The sequence below is a fragment of the Synchiropus splendidus genome, chromosome 17, assembly GCF_027744825.2.
Source record: "Synchiropus splendidus isolate RoL2022-P1 chromosome 17, RoL_Sspl_1.0, whole genome shotgun sequence".
Classification (NCBI taxonomy): Eukaryota; Metazoa; Chordata; class Actinopteri; order Syngnathiformes; family Callionymidae; genus Synchiropus; species Synchiropus splendidus.
The window spans coordinates 5117874-5139210 of record NC_071350.1 but is presented as its reverse complement, the minus strand read 5'-3'; the positions used below and the strand labels follow the sequence as shown (position 1 = coordinate 5139210).

The 21337-nt window shown below is 41.9% G+C and overlaps 1 protein-coding gene across 3 annotated transcripts in view; it reads left to right on the top strand.

The window, feature by feature from the left end:
* gabrb4 (gamma-aminobutyric acid type A receptor subunit beta4) overlaps window positions 1-21337 on the top strand; it is a 60890-nt gene that overhangs the window by 15922 nt on the left and 23631 nt on the right. For all 3 annotated transcript variants that reach the window (XM_053847410.1, XM_053847409.1, XM_053847408.1), the window contains 2 exons: window positions 13502-13569; window positions 17328-17548. In XM_053847410.1, coding sequence (XP_053703385.1) covers window positions 13502-13569; window positions 17328-17548 — 289 coding nt within the window. The remainder of the gene's footprint in view (window positions 1-13501; window positions 13570-17327; window positions 17549-21337) is intronic.

Sequence of the window (21337 nt, the reverse complement as noted above, 5' to 3'; positions counted from 1 at the left end):
TGGAGAGATTTGAGAGAGTGGAATGAAAACCAAAACAAAATAAACAAAACCAAAAATACGGAGCAATGGTTTGATACATCATTGATAGCAAAAAAGTGATTAGGATTAGTCCGATTTAAATGCTGGGAATAAACTCTGACACTGTTGTGGACCAGATGATGTGTGTCTTATTCTGAATTAAATCCATTCTATTTTTAAGACAGTTAGGCAAAAATGGCTTCTGCCCTGTTGCCATGATCAGTGTGGGAGTAATGGTGAGGACGGCGCATTCATAAGGCAGCAATTTATGTTTGGTGTTCTCCTGAGATGCGTTAGCCGTGATCGCTGAGGTGAATCTTCTTATAATCTCCTCAGATTAATGTCATCATGTAGACTGCCTGGGCAGGATGTAACCCCACATGGGGCTGTTTCCAGCATTTACTGTACATGTCAAACGGTGCGAGCCGACGTCTAAAACATGACTTGAAAAATAATGGCGTCACCCTCTTCGCTTGTTCATGTATTGGAAATAATGTAATTGATTAAAGATGCCAATGTGTGACTTGCTGAATAAATTAGGGTGAGTAAATAAATTATAGGCTGCGCCACGAAGGACAATAAATGAATTATACCCTTCTTTAGCCAATAACTTTCCAAATAGCTTCAGGATAAATCCTGCAATGAAAAAAAAAAAAAAAAAAAAAACTTGTCCTCAATTAACTGCACTGTACATGGACACTTGCCATTTGTTTTAATGAAATCATACTATTTACAATATTTCAGATGAAAGCACCCGGTTGCAGTGTAAAAGTCCTCTGTCATCTCTATCATAATTTCTGCATTTCAACACACTGATGTACAGTGTCATATTGCTGTGGCTGGCTTTCTATCGAGTGAACAATTCAACCAAGTCAACCAAGGCTGCGTGACAGAAGACTGATGAATATACATACATAGTCTGTTAACCACTGCTTTCATAAAAGCTTTAGGATACGGACCAAACTGAGCAGTTCCACTGGAAACCAAGGGGGGCAGTGTTGCTGTTACTAACCCCATACGTAGCTCAAATGAGACACGGCATAGCAATGGCAGAAATTCTCCATTTTCCAGTCGAGAAATACTACCGACCACCACCCCGAACGACGCCGCCTCCGTTTTGTGTTTTCTGCAAGCACAACATTATCAATACTTCTTCCACGGTTGCCATGTTTATTTTTATTGTTGTCATAAACGTTTGGCACTGGGCTGGATATAATGGTAAACAGCAAAGCCAATGCAAAGAACACATGGAGGTATGTGATCAGTGACAGTAACATTATTCGAAACGGACGGGTACATTTTCATTCGTAAAGGGAGAATAGATATGATCAAAATTTGCAGTTTCTCAACCCTTTTGCTGCCTTACGTTGGAAATCATGGTCGCCATATTTGTTTACCCGTGTAATATCGCTGATGTCCACATCTCACAAGTCGCCACACATAGAAGCATGCTGCGATTGATGGGATGTCTGACACTGATAACAGGATGAAACCGCAGATAAGTTCCAAACTTTAAATAATTGTTTATAAAACTAACTCATAGCTTCATAATTGGAGGAGTATTTGCCGTTTTTTTTTTTTTTTTTCATAAAGCTCACTGCAGCGAACTGCACTCCCCAGTGCAGTTCGCTGCACGGCACACTGTGCTTTCAGAATGAGAGCAAAATAGCTAAACTGGGATCAAATTTCTTGTGGTTCTATTGTTCTATTGTAGAAGGTAAAGAACGCTGATTATTTAAAATCAAGCCAACATCGGATTGTAATAGAATGCGATGCGAGACCATGGTAGAAAACATGGCAACCCACTCCACCAGACACAGAGGATCCGCACCACGGCTTCAGTGTTTCCGGGCTGGAAGTCAGTATTCTACAGTGATTAAAGGTTTTTATTTTTACAATTCAATAGTTGAATGAAGATGTAATTCATATTAATGTAAGCATCAATTCGTCTATGTGTGTTACCGTTTAGCTTGTGGACTGTAGCGGCGCGTCTGGCTGCGTCATTGGCTCATAAGCACTTGTACACACTTATATAGAGGAGTTGGACAAAATAATGGAAACACCTTAAGGTGTTTCCATTATTTTGTCCAACTCCTGTACATCAGGGCTCACGCACGCACTGATCTAAAGTGATATTCAAGCATAAAACCAGATCGGACTGTGATTATGAATTTTTAAGAACCTCTGCTTCATGGTCTCCCAGATGTTCTGGGCATCATGTTCAACCTGACGGTGAAAACATTAGCTCATTGCTCCACACTGAGGTTATATGTAGAATCGCTGTGTACCTAGTCAAATCTAGCGGTCCAAAATGGCTCTTTGCTACCTGTCAGCTCGGACTAAAGAGGTCACAGCGCCACCCCTTGCCACAGAGGTGACACTTCTCCGTGGTTTAATCGAGTTATTGCCGTGGTTGGGCTACTCCCTGCATTCAACCGTAGGTCAGAGAAATAGATGAAGAAAATGAACAACTGCAGCTCCAACTCTCCTATTCACAGATCATCCTTGCGCTGTGAACATTCCCCTATGTTTGATGATGGATGGGTTGGTGCATTTGTGGATAATGTGTGCACCGTTTCATAATTCACTGACAAAATCTGAGTATGTAAGTAGGCAGCTTTGTTCATGCTATGGGGCTTTTTAGTGCCACATCTGAGTGGGTTTCATACATCAGATCTAAAGTATATGACAGGATAGTATGATAAAAATGGGACCACCTTTACTTATCCTCTGTCTCTATGACTTCGTGTGATGAACTACTACCTCACCTCATCTATTCTTTTGCTTCCTTTTCTCGCCTTTTTATTCTTTCACGCTGGCAAAATATATATTTTATATTACAAGTAACACCCGACTTACGACCTGCTCGACTTACGTCCACCCGTACGTAGGACCACGGCCAGCAGATTCTTCTTCTTGTTTTTTTTTTATTCAATGTCTGGCACCACAGCACGTAGCGATCTACCACTACAGTAGCACCCATAACGCTCGCGTCGGCTATTTTAAATGGCATTCGACTTACGTCCAACCTGACTTACAACCAGGATGAATGTATTTCAAAAGATCTTCTTTCAGGGTTGGTGAGAAATTGACTCACGTACAAGTGATTTGACTTACATGGTGAGCTAATGGGGATCTTAAATGATCAACCCCTAATTTTTTCAACTTAAACTAATGTAAACAAGCTTGAATTTCTGAAGGTCTAGTGCTATGCCTTATCCATATCTACTGCTTCTATTTTATTTGTGAAGTCACGTCACGACGTCAGCCCATTGCTGTCATGAAAATAACTTTATCTTGGGCTTGCTTTGTAGCTTCTAAAATATTCATCGGTGTCATCATTGTTCCCTTCTTTCCCTCCACTCCCAAATGTGCTTCACTTCAAACAGCTGTAGTCAACCCATTCTCACTCCTCTTAAGGTGTCACATAGTGACTATCTTCAAGTGAGTTTTGTGACCTATGTGCTGGATGTTGACCCATCCAGGTACAGCTAGCTACCGAGGTGTTACAATGGAATAACAATTGTCCTTTCCCATGTTATGTCCCAAGAGTTGAGATGTGTGTGAGGGAGCTGATCGGAAACTCTCTTGACTACTTGATGTACTTCATCATACAAGATGCGATTACTTCATAGAGCCCCTTGTATGCCATGAGCATCCATTCAAAGCCTGATGCATCAACATGCAACGCTGAAGGCTGACGTCGGCGTCAACACCATCAGAGCTCCGACACAGCGAGTCAAAATGTGCCTGCAAAAGTGGGTCCTAATATCAGGATCAAATACAGCTGCGGCTGAGGTGGAAAAAAAGAATCAAATTATACTCGCAGATATGTATTCCTGACACAGTGAATTCTAATCAGCAGGACTTCAGTACTATTTCACAGTTTGTCCTGAAGGCAACAATCACGGCGCCGAGAAGAATGTTTGGCATTATTATGCTGTGAAACACACCATCATGGTAACAAGTAGGGCCATTACAGTAATGACATGCACATTAGAGGAAATATCTTTATATTCCTCTGATTTACAAGTCTAGCTAATCATGTACTTACAAACAAACTGAACTTTCCCCGTTCTTTGTGTCTTTTTACACTCTTTGATTCGTGATCGGATGTTTTTGGTTGATGTGTTAGCGTGAGGACATTACGGTTGGAAGGTCCTGGGTTGAACTCTGCCAAGTGTGTCCATGTCTGGGAACAGTTTGTGTTCCTCCGGGTTCTTCCTACACTTGACGTGATGTGTAGGTGAAGCCAACTGGAAGCTAAATTGCCTGTGGGTTTGAAAGTGTATGTCAGTCTACGTGAGTGTTTGCCAGCCGATTGACCAGCGACCTGTCCTAATGTGCTAGTCCACAACGGTCTGAGATAGAGGACTGTCTTATTGTTTGGATTATCATCTTTGCTTTAAACATGAACATGCAACAAGATGTTTCCTATTTGAGGAGCCTGATGTTTTGTGGTGGGCCAACTAGTTTTCACAATACAGTGTCCTCAATATGTACAGCACTGTTTGGTATACATATAGTCTTTGGCCATTTCGGCAAAATCTCACATAAAAAAAATGACTGAAAATGAGGACACTGTTTCTTGAACCTGGACCAACACACCTCCACAAGGAACTGTAGGTCTGAGCTACAATTGTGCGTTATTTAGTGTCTTAAGAAGCGGGCCAAGCAAACATGAGCGACCGTGTATCTTTGAACTTCTCCGCCCAACACTGTCGCACTCCCAAGGCGTCGACTTGTAACTATTCTCAAATGGACTTGTGGGTGCAAGAATCTATGTCACTTAGTAAATAGAGCACCTTACCCAACCCATCCTTGTGAACACCATGCTGGAGGTGAAACATTTAGCATCACAATTGACCCAATGACCAACGCAAGACTTTGGCATCAACAGTGGATGCAGTAGTCTACTTGACAATAGACTGTCTGAGCAGCTATGAATCAGAGGGCTTTAGATCATCCAGTCTTCATGTAGAAGCCCAGCATGTGTTCCAATGGCCTCCTTCAACGCCCATACATGCTGAATGTTAGGGGTAGGACAAAGCTGCGGCATCCAGCACCGAGCGCTGATGTAACAAAAGGGAAACAAATCCAATTGACTTTCAGAGACACTCAGCATTTACCCCTAAAATCTAGAAATCTGTGCATAAGCTCACACAAGACATCCGATGGTGTCGTACAGAAACATAAAGGCCAGTTCAATAATGAGGGTGAATCCCTTCTGCTTCCAAGAACAAAGAGCAATTATTCCTAAAAAGGATTTCTTGATCAGTCCTAGTGCGCGCTCACATTTTCCTTCATTGTTATGAATATCTGTCTGTTTTACTGTGTATTCTGCCCCGACTGTTGGGGCAGTAATTGTCTGTTTGAGAAGAAAAGGGCTTCAGAGGAGTAACCATTGAAAACAAAAGCAAACATGGACTCAGCTGAATAAATCATCGTGCTTCTCTCGCACACTGTTGGGGAAATGCTGCTCAGTTGCTATGGAACCCTCTGTTGCTAGGCAATGGCTTGATTATCAGACAGAGGTTTTTTTTTTAAAAACAGAGTATGTAGTCTTGCACACACTGAACTGAACCTGTTGAGTGACGTGTCGACCCGTTTTTGATACGTCCACCTTTATTAGAACAGCATTGCAACATGGTGGTGTGTGTCTGGACGGTAAGGCTGCACACATTGACGTCAAACCCCTTTTTCTGACTCTTGCTTCCTCTTGAATCTGATTTCAAGAGCCACGGATGAGCTGAAATGACATGCTTTTAACGTCCCTTTGTGTTCTCGAATTCATATTGTTTCATTTATCAAAATATCAAATTAATTGTGGACGTAAGAAATATTGAAGTGATGTATGATGTCGTATCTCAGTATTTTATCAGTCGAGCCAGTGGGGGATGATTTGGCTGACAGGACGAGGGTTTCATATTCTCTCATAGCTGAGTTTATCTGATAGTTGCTGTGAAGGGAAATCGTCATTTCTTTACCTCCATCATGACCGATGAGCCAAATGAAACAAAAGACGTGACCACCAGCAGCGAGGATGGTTGTTATTACAACAAGCCACGCTCGCTGTCTGCGGCTTCTGTTAGTCATCAGAGGAAGGTTCCACCCAGACGGGAGCTACTGTCTGTGCATGTTCCATAACTGGCAGCCAGTGGACGTGGATGAAGGCCAAAACGATTCAAATGAAAGATCTGATTTCTTCAAGCATGAATAAACACTGAGCAAATGCGTGAGAGCGGAGGCCTGCTGTGTCCACTACTGTCCGACTGAATTTTAAATATGCGCCTCTTGATACTGGAATGGGCAAAGTTAGCAATGGCTAAAACCTGTCAACTAAAAATGGACTAAAACTATCAAGAACAGAAATGAATGATCTGTGTCTAAAGCTTGTTCTTTTGTTCTTATTATTTTTTCACAAAATAATGAAACAAAGACTAAAAAAGTTGGCTGTCAAAAACATCACCAGCAGACGCTCCAGCGCTGTAGCCATGCGAACAACACCACTTCTGAACACACTGAACTGTGGTGGAGTTAGTTGTTTCCATCTTTGTATGAACGGCACCTGGGTGCCCACGTACTGCGACCTTCATAAAGCGGCCCTACTACTGTCTTTATTATGGAAGCAGCCATGCCGGTGCTGCCAGTTCCAAACAGACCTCCCATATAGCGAATGTCATTCCTCTGGCCCTTCTTCAGTCAGAGTCATTATGTGGCCCGAGACGGATTACTGCCTCTTCTGAATGCTACTTTTAATTTATGTAATGTTTTTTTTTTACACGTAGTGAGTGTTTAGATGATCAAATTACTATGCCTGATAAATCGTATCTTCCACATACACTGTAGAAGAGAGATGAAATTTGGTGAGGTTGTGAGGTGTCTTTCATTCTGTTCTAAACTCATATTCTTTATTTCTGTGGATCTGTGGATTAAATGTCGGGGGAGCTATCACAAAAATATTTTAGAATCATAATTCTTTCTTGTCACTCCTAACCATTCATGTCACACTTCGTACCCCCTTGTCCTCCTGCTCATTCAGACTTTACGTTTGTGTCATCACACGAATTCACGATTTTGTGCCCCATGGAATTTGCTTCTAAATAAGGTTTGTAAAAACTCTGGACTGTTTTCTCATGAGCGTGTTTGCCAGACACCACTACAAACAGAGCAGCCTCACCACCCACCACATTGCATCTGTTCTTCATTCTTGGCGCGAGATGAAATTCACACATTGTTCTAAGCGAAGATAAAATTGAAAGGCTTTAATTGAGAGACATGATACACGAGGACTGAAGTCAGGACTGTGCGAGCCACACAGACATGTGGCGTAGTTACTCTGCGTGTGAGCGTGAAAGTGATGCTACTTTGTTCGAGAAGAAATAGTGGTATCAGATATATGACTTTTAAAGCATGTTAAAGAAAAACTATACCTACACTTCACAACTAATTTTGGGCAAGCAAAGAGCTAGCGGTGCTAACTTGGTTTGCCGGACTAGCCCAGCTATGAACCAGTTAAGACTCACTGAATTTCACTTTGTTGTCTGTTGTAGTTAAAGAAGTGTTTGTGGGTTTCTTTTGAGAATTCTGGAGCAGGAGTTTCCGCTGACCCATCCGCTAAGAGGATGGTAGTGGTCTTGAAAGTCTCTCTAGATATATTAACCATCAATAAATGAATTATGAATGTAGTTTGTTGAAAAAAATAGCATAACCAATAGTTCATAATACATGGTCTGCAGGAAAAAAAAATGTGTGCTTGCTTGACACCACTGCTGATGTTCTCAGGTTTATAAGTGTCTGACTCTACTGTGCATTTTTCTGTGAGGAACATTCTAGGATAGACTCCAGCACACTCCCCTCAACCCTGAACAGCGGTGGTTAACCACTGTGGTAGCCAGACCAGCGGCCGTTCCAGATACTGCAGTGTGGAGCACTTTCATATCACCATGACAACCTATGATTGAAAGTATTGTCATTCGTGCTTTGACATTTCTACCCCTGATGAAAACATGAATCATTTGTAGGGCAAGAACTGGGTGCATAAGACAGACAAACAATTTTGTACTTGTTTTCGTCACCAATATTTTACTCTCATCTTTCTGTGGTCCACTCTAATGCATTTGGGCGGTTCACAAAAAAACTAAGACCGAGGATCTAAATGGAAAACATGCTGTGTTGCTTGGATTAGTTCTAATAACTAAAACTGCATACATACATGCATCTTCAGTTAACCTTAGTCCTGTTCAGGGTGCCGGGAGTGGTGGAGCAGTCATTGGGCAAGAGGCAGGACAAGAAACTGCACGTTGAATGTAATACATGTAATGGATTTTACAAAGAATCCTGAATGAACACCAGCTGAAACTTCCTCTCCTCTTTGACTGCATCTGGTAATCTCTCATCCATTCTCGACTTAATGATCAATATGCCGCTGGCGAGGAAAGACAATGGCGGTCATTCTTTATGTAGCCAACAACCTTGTTGACGGCAAAAGCCTCCGCGAAGTTTGGCTGTTGTCAGCCAGATGTAACGAATGAATGTGCTTGAGATGACTTTATAATGTCGCTTGCTGTGTTCATTTTCTCTCTGTGATTTAATAATAATCACCGCTGTTACCATAGCGATGGCAAGAGGATGAATTGCCATGATATCCACCCCCAGAGGTTCAGATACTGTAGTAAGCTTTTTCCTGAAGGCTGCTGAAGCGTTGAAATCCTCCCAAAGCAGGGCCATTGAACTATGGATTCTTCGTATCATTCACCATCGGAACAATAAGGAAAACCAAAAAGGGTTGATTTTATACAATTCCAATGACCCTTGGAGTGTCCTTTGTCAGCTGTTGGCTGTTGACGTGGCGTTTCCACATCCTCGCGCCAGAACAAGAACAGAATTAATGAGTGCCTTCATCGATGTGATTCATTCGGTGTAATTCTATGGTTGCACTCCTCACTGATGTGGCCACAGTTTATAACAATGGCTACTCAGACAGGAGCATGTTTTCCTGTTTGTGCCATTTAGTCATTGCAGAAAGACAAAGGGTAAAAATCATACGAATAATTCAAAAATAAAATGGAATCAAATTCACACGACTGCTGATCTGTTCTATCATCATTGTGGACAATGGAGCTCCATGACAACGTTAAAGAATGAGGGAACAAAGTGTTCTGGACTGTGCAGCTCATATTAAACGCAAGATAACAGACATTCTTTGTGAATATAGAAGCACACAGATTTTTTTTTTTTTCTATTTTAACAAAAGATGACTGGAAGGTCACACATGAAGACATCAAAGAGTTGCTGGGAGTCCATCATAAAGATGATGTGAAGCCTCTCGTAGCAAAGCACTTTTAAAGGGGAACTAATAAAGGATGTGAAGGTTTTTTCAGAGGATTCATTTTTCACCTGACCTGTGAGACACATGCAGGAGGCAGTTATATTTTGAGAAAAGCGGTGGTGACAAATTGAGCGCCTCAGTTTCGGGAAAGAATGTGGGCAGGGAATAGGAGAGGAGGAAGAGGGGGGTGAATGTCCTTTGACATCTCTTGAGGGTCATGGTTACTGGTTGCTTGTGCAAAACAGCCCTCCTTCCCTGTCCCATGATTTTTGTTTTTTTTAACAAAGAATGGGTCAAAGTCTTGACAAATCTTGAGATGTTGTGCCGCAGGGCGCAAGGAGGAGGGAGCACAAAGACGTCACATTGTTCCAGTTAAAACTGTCACCTATGGCCCATGCAAGTAAAAATGACAAAAGTAAATGCACTGAAATTGAACATTCCCGTCTGCTGATTGCTCATTTTGGTGGTCTAGTGTTACCCTTGCTGAAATGAAATCCACTTCAAATTCTGTGTCACACAAACGCTCAAGTTACCTCTGCAAGTAAAGCCCCCAACCAGAGCAGCCCATCCTCACTGCATGGCATAATATATTGACTTTGGAAAGCAGACTTTTGTGTCCTATACTGACGACAAAGGCAGCCTTCAGTGTTGCACATTGACCCACTAGGCTTTCACTTGAAGCACATGTCCCACTATCCGTGGCATAGCCTCGTCCCTCCGCGTCCCATAAATGGAAGACGTTGGGGTTAGGAAGGCATAGGGTGGCGCTCCTTGATATTCCACAAGGGCTTATAAATAGAACTGGCATATGATGTCATTCAGTGATGCTACAGAATGGACTAGTTTCACATTAGAAACTAGTGTTTTTATTGTTGTCAATTCAATGGACGTCAAAACGTCCCTTGTTTCTCGCTTTTGGATTTGACTGTGTTCTGTTCAATTTTCCAGTTCTGCTGCCTTCTACTTCTACGTTGCATTACTGGAAAAAAGAGTTCAACATGTCGTACATAGATGTACTGTGTGAGCAGTCAGATCGCATCCAACATCGGCTCGTATAGTGTGAGACCTGGAACTGTGTGCTGTGAGTAGCAGGTGAATACTGCAGAGTGTCTTCCCAGCTCAATTCTGCTTCCTTGCCTTTGCGTCAGAGCTGCTGTCTATGTACCATACGTCATGGCAGATCTCATTACTGTCCAATGGAGCTTCCCTTTTGCTGGGGCTGCCACACTTCTGCTTCTGATCACACCTGACAGTAGTCTCCACCTGTTCCTCCGTCTGCACTCTTCTCTTCTTTTCAGCTCAGTACATTACTGTACTGTACTGATTCCAAATATGTGAACGTGTCAGGGATGGTGTTGCTTGCTGGTGTTGTCAGGTGTGAGGCCAAACACGCAAAAAGCCACGCAGCCTCTCAGGCTTTCACCTCGAAGGGCATCTGGGCGTCTGCAAAACATGAAAATATAGACAACCAATTCTTGACCGTATCTTGGCTGGTATATGGCGGCATCTGGCGGAGAAGCTGCAGTCGGGAATCTGGCATCCATTTTTTCATGTTTTGCAGACGCCCAGATGCCCTCCTAGCTAAAAGCCTGCAGCCTCTCACAGTCACGACAACAAACAAATATTTTCAATGGAATTCATATCTCGGGAGAATTGAAACTTAGAATGCTTGGATGAAAATGAAGAGGCACCTTCTCCTGTGCTGGAGTTGCACCAGCATTTCTTTACAATGTATGTTTCTCTAACTGTCTCTTAAGATAAAATATACACATAGCTTGGTGTCTAATGTCGGGCTAGTACCTAAGAAGTCAAATGGAGGGCCAAAATTCCTTCTCCACGATTGGCTCGTGATCATTTCTGGCCAGCGTTTTCTTGGGACAAAGCTGTCTACTTGGAAACACTTTCTGCAAATGAAGTTCAATGACAGCGTACACTGCCAACGGTAATTAAGACAACAGCAATGAATTGTTTTATTCATTATCCGGCTGAAAATACACTGACACTTTGCAGGGAAGGCTGTCAGTGATGAAGTATGCAAGAGTGCAACGCCAGCAGATGTATTTTTAGGTAAATCGCTTTCATGAAAGAATTTGGACAGATTAGGGTCAAAAACAAGGCTCAGACTTTGTCAAAGACTTTCTGGGTGCTGAACTTTGTTGGTTGGTAACCCAAACTTTTGATGCCAGCTATTCTTGATACTATTTTTGTTTCCTTGTTTTCAAAGGCATTTATTTATAGAGGACACTTGACGACATGAAGGGGGTGTGGTCACCCTTATGTTTGGGTCAAACACCTTTTATGAGTCATGGTTGCGCTGGACATTTGTTTCCTTTTTGTCTCTGCTCTGGTGCTTGTTAAATTAGTAAATTCTGTTTTGCAATTTAGAATTATTACCTGTGTTGGGAATATGGCAAATGGGTTTCATCATTTTGGAGAGAAACGGAACTTCTTTTCAAAAGAGGATGCGTTTTCTGTCTGGGTTGGGAACACACACTGGACTGAAGTGTACATTTATTTAGGCTGGATCAGCTCAAGCAGGCAACACAAGCAGCTCAATAATAGTCCTCAGCATGCTCTGATCTACATACGATTTCCACAGTAGCCTGTAGAAGACAACAAGAAAGCTTTCTTCACCCTGACTGAGGATAAATATTATTAGAAGTTGCTTCAAGTTCTTCAATATCCAACGCCTTCGAACTTGACTTCAAACTTGACTTCAAATTTGACTTCAATATTAAGCTATGGCATTGTTGGTTTACTTGTTAAGTGTGAAGATTTCTCAAACCTTATATACATACTTTCAATATATTCAATATAAATTCCCCAGATTATTCAGTTAAACATGTATTTAACACATCAATACATGACAAAGACAATGGGAGGCTTTTATTTGCACTTTATTTATTTCATGATCTGTAACTACCACCCAAGATCAAAACTTGAGAGCCCAGCATCGATGTGTTTTATCAGGATGTTTTTGAATTGGTAGTGAAAAACTAAATGGACTTGTTACTTAACTTAATATTTCAAACTGGCTCACAGTAAAATGCATTAAATAATATAATAACTGCCCTTTTTCTGTCTTGGGACCAGCCCCACAAAATGTCTGTGTTGGCTTTCATTGGACCTCTTCACTGATCTAGAGGTCCTCTAAATCAAAGGCTTCTATAGTATAGGTGGTGGCAGGTAGTGATGGGTTGATGAAGCTTCATGAAACAGCATCCTGATTTTCAGAGGCCACCAGATGGCACCGCCTGCTGTAAAATGTTTGGACTTGACCAACTAATTCAATGAAACCTCAGATTATTTATAAACCAAGAGCACCAACAACTGTTTCATCAACCCTGCAATACTGTTTCACGATACCTCATCTACCCATCACTACTGGCAGGTCTATCCTGGAGACATTGTGCAGATGTTAGTCATCTATCTATCAATGCAGATCTGGTGTTGCTGAATAGGGAATTATCTTTGGGGGATATCCATGTGTATTGTAATGACACCTATGCAGCACTACTGCTTGTTTTCGCTTGGGTGCAATTTTAAGCAAGGAAACTAGTCCTGCACTGTGTATAAACGTTCATCTCCGTGAAGTCCCCGGTTGGATGGCCACAGTGAATGGATAATCCTTGTAAAGCTGAACTTGTGTGAACACTGAAGTGTAGGCTAAGTGTTTAGAGTACAAGCTCGGGAGTGGGCGTGCATCGCGGTTTACATGTTTCATTACGTCCTGCAGTCACGTAAACAAGGCTCGGTTTGATCTTCCTGCCTCATGACATGAAATGGTTACATCTAAATTAGACTGGATGAGTGCCTCTCTGCTGCATTGTTTCTAAAGTCTTTATTTTATGGTCATGTACCCACTGAAGGGAGGGGGCTCACTTTGTTACTATTTTTTTTTCTTTTTTATTGTCAAGTGAATTCCACACTAGCATGTGATTCTGTTGCCTTTCCATTCTGCACAGTTTTAATATTGTGTTTATTTAGAACAAACTAAACTTAAAAAAGCCCAGGTGGCTCAGGAGCAAAGATTACAATGTTTACTTACTTATAAGGATTTAATGTTATTGAATGGATGATATATTTAGTCGTATATATATGTATCACTGAAGTCTTCATTGGAAACTAAACATAAATGTGTTTCTCCTGCAGGGCCTCCTGTCAATGTCCAAATGAGCATCAACATTGCAAGCATTGACTCCATCTCAGAAGTAAACATGGTAAGAGAACCTTTTCTATTTATCATCTAATTCAGCAACTGGTTTTCAACTGCCTGCACTGATTCGAAGAGGACACTAGATGGGAGAAAGGGAACAGAAGCTGGAGAAGGTGGATGAATGGTGGGGCAAAAGTCGGGACCTAGCAAGGTTTGCTCAATAACAAGGGTGATGCTTTCCTAGTGGCATGTGTGTTGCCCAGCAAGGTGGTCGGCAACTGTATTAGTGAATAAGAGACGGGACCATGCTGCTTGGAGAAGGGTTGACCAGTCTTTATGGCAATGTATGTATAAAAATGCTCTGTGTCTGGCCTAGGTACACAAGGTCAGATGCTCCAAGTTTGGGAGGATGCCACTTATATTTATAAACGCATGCTGTATGTTGATGACTTGCTTGAAAAAAGCGAAACTAATAGTGATTGTTTTGCTATGTCTAAAATAAAGACTGGTGATGGTGATAACTAGAATGTTTCAAGTGAAGAAATGTGTCACATATCCTGGTTTTCTCCAGTAGATTCTGACTCTCAGGGCATCAAATACCGTTCCGCTGTCGACACGTCACCTTTCCGGCATGATGTTCCAACGGACATAAGGTTGAGGCTAACCCTAACTTCAATCTCTGTCCTTCCAGTCAGTGAAGCACTGCTACAGCATCTGAATTTGCCATGGGATGTGAGATGTGCTTCATTTGATAGCTAAAGGTGGCAGCATGCTATAGGGAAGGCTGACACTCTGGGGCACAATAGCCAGTAACTGGCGACCTTGGGAGTGAGAATCTGTTGTTTACTTCATGTACTTACACCCACTCTGGAAAAGCAGTGCAGGTGGCTGGGCAGATCAAACCATTTTTGAGGCTAAAGCATTTAGTCTCTACCTCGTACTGGTTATGGTTTTGACATTTTCGAACGTCTGTCTGTCTGACCAGATCCATTTTGGACCTTAGGGCGGGACTGGTAATCACAAAGTATTATTTAGCAGTAGGATGGAAATGTCTGGGGCCTACTCTTCTACCTGGTAGCTGCGCCCTGTTAAATCAATGCTGAACACAGCACACATACATGCAGAACTTTCATCTCAGAATTCGGATTTAAAATGATACATACAGCTCGATGAGAAAGTGTGTAACAATACACACAGTGGATGTGTGTCTTGATCTTATAAACTATTTAAATTTAGTCCTTTACTTTTCAAATTTCCCCAAAAATTGCCCCATTTACATCGCTCCTTTTGTACATTATGAGCCAGAGCAAAAGACGAATGAGATCATGAAAGAAACCTTGCTGTGTGTGGTGACTTGTTTTGCAACTGAAGGTAATGTACATCATACTCACATTGAGAACCAAAATTAGGGTTGTGTGATATATATAAATCTTGATTGGTTGAGCTGTTATGACGGATCACTCTTGACATTAGAAAATTTCAGTCCCAGTGTTGGGACATTATGGAAAGGCAGGTAATGACAGCATTGCAGCCGAGACTGGTTGTCTTGTACAATGTGTTTATCAAGTGAGTGCCAGTGCGTGTGGGCGTTGTGGATGCTGCAGGACGTGGAGGGAACATTGTGATGTTGAAAGCAGGTCATGGTGTCATGCGCTACAGATGTATGTGCCCAATCAAATACTTCCATTATCTCTGTCGTCACGTGTTTGAATGCCGACAGTGACCTGGCTCTTTCACCAAAGTGACAAATATAACAGTGAACAATGCACGTCAGCTAAAGACAGGCGGTGATATGTCTGCATGTATCTTGATGTGAAGCCGAACAAGATACAGGTGGAGTGAAATTTCGAAACGTGAGCCAGGTGACACCCAGGAATCATACACAAAGTTGTCTTGTGTTGTAGGTAAGCTGAAAATGTTCCGCATCAGCACGTGTCAACCAAAAGTGACATCAGTGTCCGCGCTAAGATTAAGCACAATGCGTGCAGCGCTTTTTTTCAGGCTCAGACATGTGCAGGCAGAAATGCTTTGAAAACACAGAGCGGCTGGTGTCAGCGATGACGTCATTCTGTCTCTTAGCAATCTCTTTATTTCTCTCAGCATGACAATGTCGCCCAGTTCACCACTTTTCTCTCCTAGAAGCAGCTATTCACCGGAATGCAATTTGTGTTTTCATCATTCCTCGCTTCTAGTTTTTGTCTTCATATATTCAACCACAGGGCTTGGCACGTCTATGTCTTAAGGATCGAAATGTTTAACAGCATCTATAACAATTGTGTTAAACAAAGTACCCTATATGTCACAGTGTAGTGTCGGATTTTAGGATTTCAATGTAGTTGAATTGTGCATAAAATAAATGACAGAACTGGCTCAAGAATGCTCTTGAAAAACTCAAAATGTTGAAACTAAGACTAAATATAATGGAATGGGATGTAGAAAATGAAGCTGAATAGTTCAGAGTTCTGGTGCTGACTCCATTGTTCGGACCTGAGGGACTCTTTGGCATTGTGTGTCCACTGGAGTGCCTCTGGAGGTAGATAGAGAAGCACAAGTGCAGCTGCATTTGTTGCTTTGCTGCCTGTGTCCTGTTCTACAAACGCTGAGCTTGTTGGATTTTTTCTTTTTTTTTGACCGTATTGAAGCTAAACAATTTTCAACAACTGACTACATAAGAAAAAGTGCCGTAGCACTTTTATTGCTGCTGTAGCTCTATCACAGTTGCTGGCTCCACTCTGCCCTTATCATGGTGAGAAAGAACCCTATAGATAGAACAGTCTATTTTTTTCATCAATTCTCCAGCGACTCTGAAGGCGCCGTTAAGTTAACTACCATCACATTTGTTGTTTCTCTCTTTTCACTCGTTTTTGTTTTCAGAAAAACGTCCTAAAGTTCCTAAAGACTGAACAACAGTACGGCCTTGTCAGAGACACTTGCACTGCAATAGAATTTTACTGCTGCTACTTGTGTATATATTATTTATTAGTTCGTATTTGTTGTTCTCTGCATGCTTGATTGTTTTGATATATTCTTTTTTACATTGTTTGCACCAAGGGAGTAGCGCTCAAATCTCGTTGTACACTGTACAAGGACAATAAAGGCTATTCTATTCTATTCTATTCTAATTGTTAAGGCTCTATATATTGGGTGGTTGTGAGTCTAAAGATATAGCCTGCTAAACAGTATCCAGATGTGTGACTGCCAGAGAAAGCACCGTCTTGAATCTTCATAGAAATTCATTTTGTTTTTCCATAGATTCTCCCAAAAGAAGTGCCCTCACAGACAAAAGCAATGAAACCTTTGGTTGAGAGTTTAAACAAAATGGACAAAAAAAATAATGCAGTCAGTAAAGTAATATTGTAACATGGAAAGGGGAAGGATTCATGTTTATATACTGTACATTTCGATGCAGGTTGGATGAGCTGTTGGACAATATAATAAAACACTGCTTAATACTGGGGATACTGGCAGCCAGACTTTTCCACACATCAATCTGCCTGACTTTACTGCGAGTGCGGTCTGCAGGTCACCGTTGTAGCACTTATAGATGCATAAGGAGGGCAGCGGAGAGCCAAGGTCTCTAACCATCGCAAAAAGGTCTCTTGCCGAAGATTCACTGTCATCTGTTGAAGCTTCACAGTTTTGCTCACAATTGAGACTTTCTAAAACTAAACCAAAACCTTCCATCTCATTTCCTAGCAGAAGAAAAACTCTCAATTTGTGCACATCTATTCATTCAATGTAATAAAGCCAATCCAAGTATAGTATATGAATGTATTGCTTTGTAGGCTGAGTGTAATTTCTTTTTATGTCTGCTCTTCCCAGGACTACACCATCACAATGTATTTCCAGCAAAGTTGGCGAGATAAGCGTTTGGCTTATGGTGAGCTGAACCTGAACCTGACGCTGGATAACCGCGTTGCAGACCAGCTCTGGCTCCCAGACACCTACTTCCTTAATGACAAGAAGTCCTTCCTTCATGGTGTGACAGTCAAAAACCGCATGATCCGCCTGCACCCAGATGGCACAGTATTATATGGACTGAGGTAAGACAAATTTAAGTATGCTGCACTATTTTTTTTCTCATAGCTGGACTACACTTTTCCCAGACGTTTAATTCTAACAGACAGGTGTGTCACCAACGTGGAATTTTTCGGGTGTCAGACTAATATACAAGTAACATCCGGGACCGCGATCGGTTCTGACCAACAGGTCGTAAGTCAGGTTGGACGTAAGTCGAATGCCATTCAAAATAGCCGACGAGGGTTATAGGTACTACTGTAGTGGTAGATCTCTGAGTGAGAGTGAGATGCTGGGATACTGTGCTGCCGTAACTGTCGTACGCGATGAAAAAAAAAAGCATCCGCTGGCCGTAGTCATAAGAACGGGTGGACGTCGGATGTTACTTTTATATGTTCGTTTGAAAAAAGACAATTTCTCTAAAATCTCCTGGGATCTTAAAGAATGTCATTTTGTAAAAGGCAGTTGTTGCTTATGCCCTGCCCCAAATAAGCATGCTGTCAGTTCAATGGATTTAGATTTGGCTTGTAAATCCGACATGATCTTGTTCTTGATGTTCTTGGTTCTCTATAGTAGCTGAAAGACAGAACAGTTCAAGAGCATTGGGCCACTCCCTCCAACTGTTGTGTGAACTTGGACAAGCGCACGGGGAATAAACATATATTTGTTTAGCAAAAATAAACTCTCGGGATGACGGAAAGCAACATCAAAATGAGACGTCGCGTCCACCGCATGGGAGGTTATTTTCAACATACCTAATTTTAGAAACGAAAGAAGTCTTATTTAGAAAGTAAATAATCCACAGACGACGTGAGACTCAAGACAAACAAAATTTGGAACAAGGTGAGGTTCCTTTAAAGAGAAAAGCAATGACCCAGAAAAACTAAAAGAGGGTAAAAATACATGGCACCAAAATGTCCCTGATCACAATGACAAACTCGACAACTCAGTCAAGAGTAAATGGGCACGCAGGGACCCGCATCTGTCCCTAGGGAGCTGGAGAAGTATGAAAATGTCCTGAGGTTTGTTCAAACTCAAAGCGATGTGATTCTTTTCTTAACCTTACTCATTAAAATAGTTTGTTGGAAGCAAGAATGTGAGTTTTGTAACCCAAATAAAAGGCTGTGACAAGGTTTAGATCATAGTCGGAAAGAAATGAATTATTTATGTAATAATCAGTATTCACAGTCTGTGAATTTCAGAAACAGCCAATGATGTAAGTTGTGATGGCAAAAGTTGTTCCACATCAGAGGTACTTTAAGGAGAAAGAAATGCAAATTCACTGCTGTTGAAGATCTCGCTGCTCAGTAATGTTTAACGTACACTTTGACACTGGTGTGGTCTGTCAGTCAGAACTCTTCTTTGCTCTTTCAAAATAATCCTCCATCAAGACGAACAGCGATGACTATTCTCCAGGCACCTGAACTGATCTGAAGGATGTGATTTTAGAGCAATAAGTCAGCTCCAGCAAGACAGTGACATTAATCTGAACAGAATACTGAAGTGATGTACTGCTTCCCAAACTCACCCATTGAATGAAAACTAAAACAAAAAAAAGTTTCTCTGCACACAGTTTAGCCTTTTACGCGCACCCAATTTATAGTCAACTAAAATGACTTTTTATATCTTGTACAACGAACCATATTTTGCTCTTAGTCATTTGCCAGAATGTGTTTATTTTACCTACAATAAAAGTAGATTTAATATTGGGTAAAAAAAAATGGCAGGCTGCATGAACCCTTGAGCCTTTCACCTGTGCAATGTCCCATTTGGCTGCTACAAGGAAAGCTCGGGGACAGGGTGGGGGATTCAACCATGGAGGGGGCTGGTCTGTGGACTGAGTATCAAAAATTAGCGACTGTTCTTTTAAGTATTTAAGTAGTAATATGGATGTTTGGGAAGTGGGCCGTGCGTGACCAACATGGCCTGGTGTGGAAGGTATGGCTGTGTAGCCAGTGACTTGCCCAGAATGAGCCCTGCCTCTGAGACGTCGACTGGGATGTGCTTTAGTAGCCTAATGAACCCACAGACATAAATAAATGAATATCGACAACAGCAGCTGATGAAGCAGCCGCTTCCTGGTGCCGCACTTACTGCGCTGCACTGCAGACTACTCACTTTTCCAGCTATGTTAATGTCATTCTCGGTACTTCGGTCAATAAAACCCAAAAATTAATTCATTCTCGTCTCTCCCAATGAAAACATGAGCATTTTCAACTCTTCCTTTTCTCACTCTGCTTCCTGTCTTTGTGTCAGAGCTGCTGTCTCTGAACCACACATCACGGCACGTCTCACTACTCTTCTGTGAAGCTACCCTCCCACTCTATAGCTGCCAGTCTTCTGTCACAGATGAGCCCTGACGGTCATCTCTAACCGTTCCGCCATGCCTTCATCCTTATCTTTTCCTCTCTTGAACTCTGAACGCCTATGATGAAATGAATGAGGAGGTAGAAGTGTGCTACTGCCTGGAGCATCTGAACAGCACGAAGGCGCAAGACATGTATGAGGGCAGTGATGAAGTGGTGAGGTGTGCAGTAGGAGAGACAGGTGGATGAGGATCGCTCTCAGACTGTTCCTGTTTGCTATTGTTACGGACAGACTCTCAGACAAGGATTGGGAGCAGTCTCATGAACCATGATGTTTGAGACAATATAGTAATCTGCTGAGAGCACAACCCCTTGATACCATAGATAGTGCCTGCGTCACTGCTATAGAACTATATAGTTGACACCCAGGAATCATACACAAAGTCGTCTTGTGTTGTAGGTAAGCTGAAAATGTATATAAAAACTATATATAGAACTAATACTTGACCGTTCTATTTTTGATGTCGTGGATTAAAATGGTTATTTTTAGCCTGGAAGTCAGTCGACTAAAATTCATACAAACATCAAAATTGTGTCTTCCAGTGCCACAGGCACCAAGCTGTCTGGTGAAAGACAGTCTCTGTTGATCCTTGACACCATGAGCAACTCGGAAAAGAGGTCAAGTGAAGAGCAAGCACGTGGGACATGGATAGGACAGCGTAAATGACATTCATTGTTCCTTCTAATTGGCCGTAGAGGACAGCCATAGGGTTCAATGCACTCTTGAAGTGATCCTTGGTAACACGACACAAGTGTTTCCAGTGGAACCAAGGGCTAAGGAAGAAGTGAAAGTTTGTAAAATAAGCAGGATGGAGAGTTAAGTTGGTGGAGACGACTGACCATTGACAAAGGAGCTGCATGAAAAGAACTGTGGACCTTTCATGATGTAGCTCGGACAAGAAGCAGAATTCCTGGTGGCTGAGTTGAAGATGCTCTGGTTTTCATTTGGGAGTGAGTCTGAAGGACAATCTCAGATATAAGTACAACAGAGTGACAGCACATGTGAAGATGTTTGGTGATAAAGTTTGAGAGGCCACATTTGGATTGTGATACTGGGGACATGTTGCAGAAGTAATGTGAGAATATGGGACATTGGCCTGATGCACAGGGCTGTTAAAGATGCCAGAACTGGGCCCAGCTTCTAGCTTCCTGACATAACTCAGTGTCCGCTTGAACTCCAGCGGGGAAAAATAGACCAGATTGGATCATATCTTAAATTTGCTATGATAGTCACGTGCAAGACAAACTGAAGAAATATGGTCCATCGTGTCATGTCACGGTTCGCATCTGACTTTTCACTTCTAATACCTTTGCATTTCAGATGAAGGCGTACTAAATTTATTTCGACCCATCTGTATGTATCAATCGTTCCTTGTTGTTGGCAGTTATCAGAACTATTCATGCGAGTTCTCCCATCTGCTGAATTGTAGATTTAACAGTAGCTAGCTC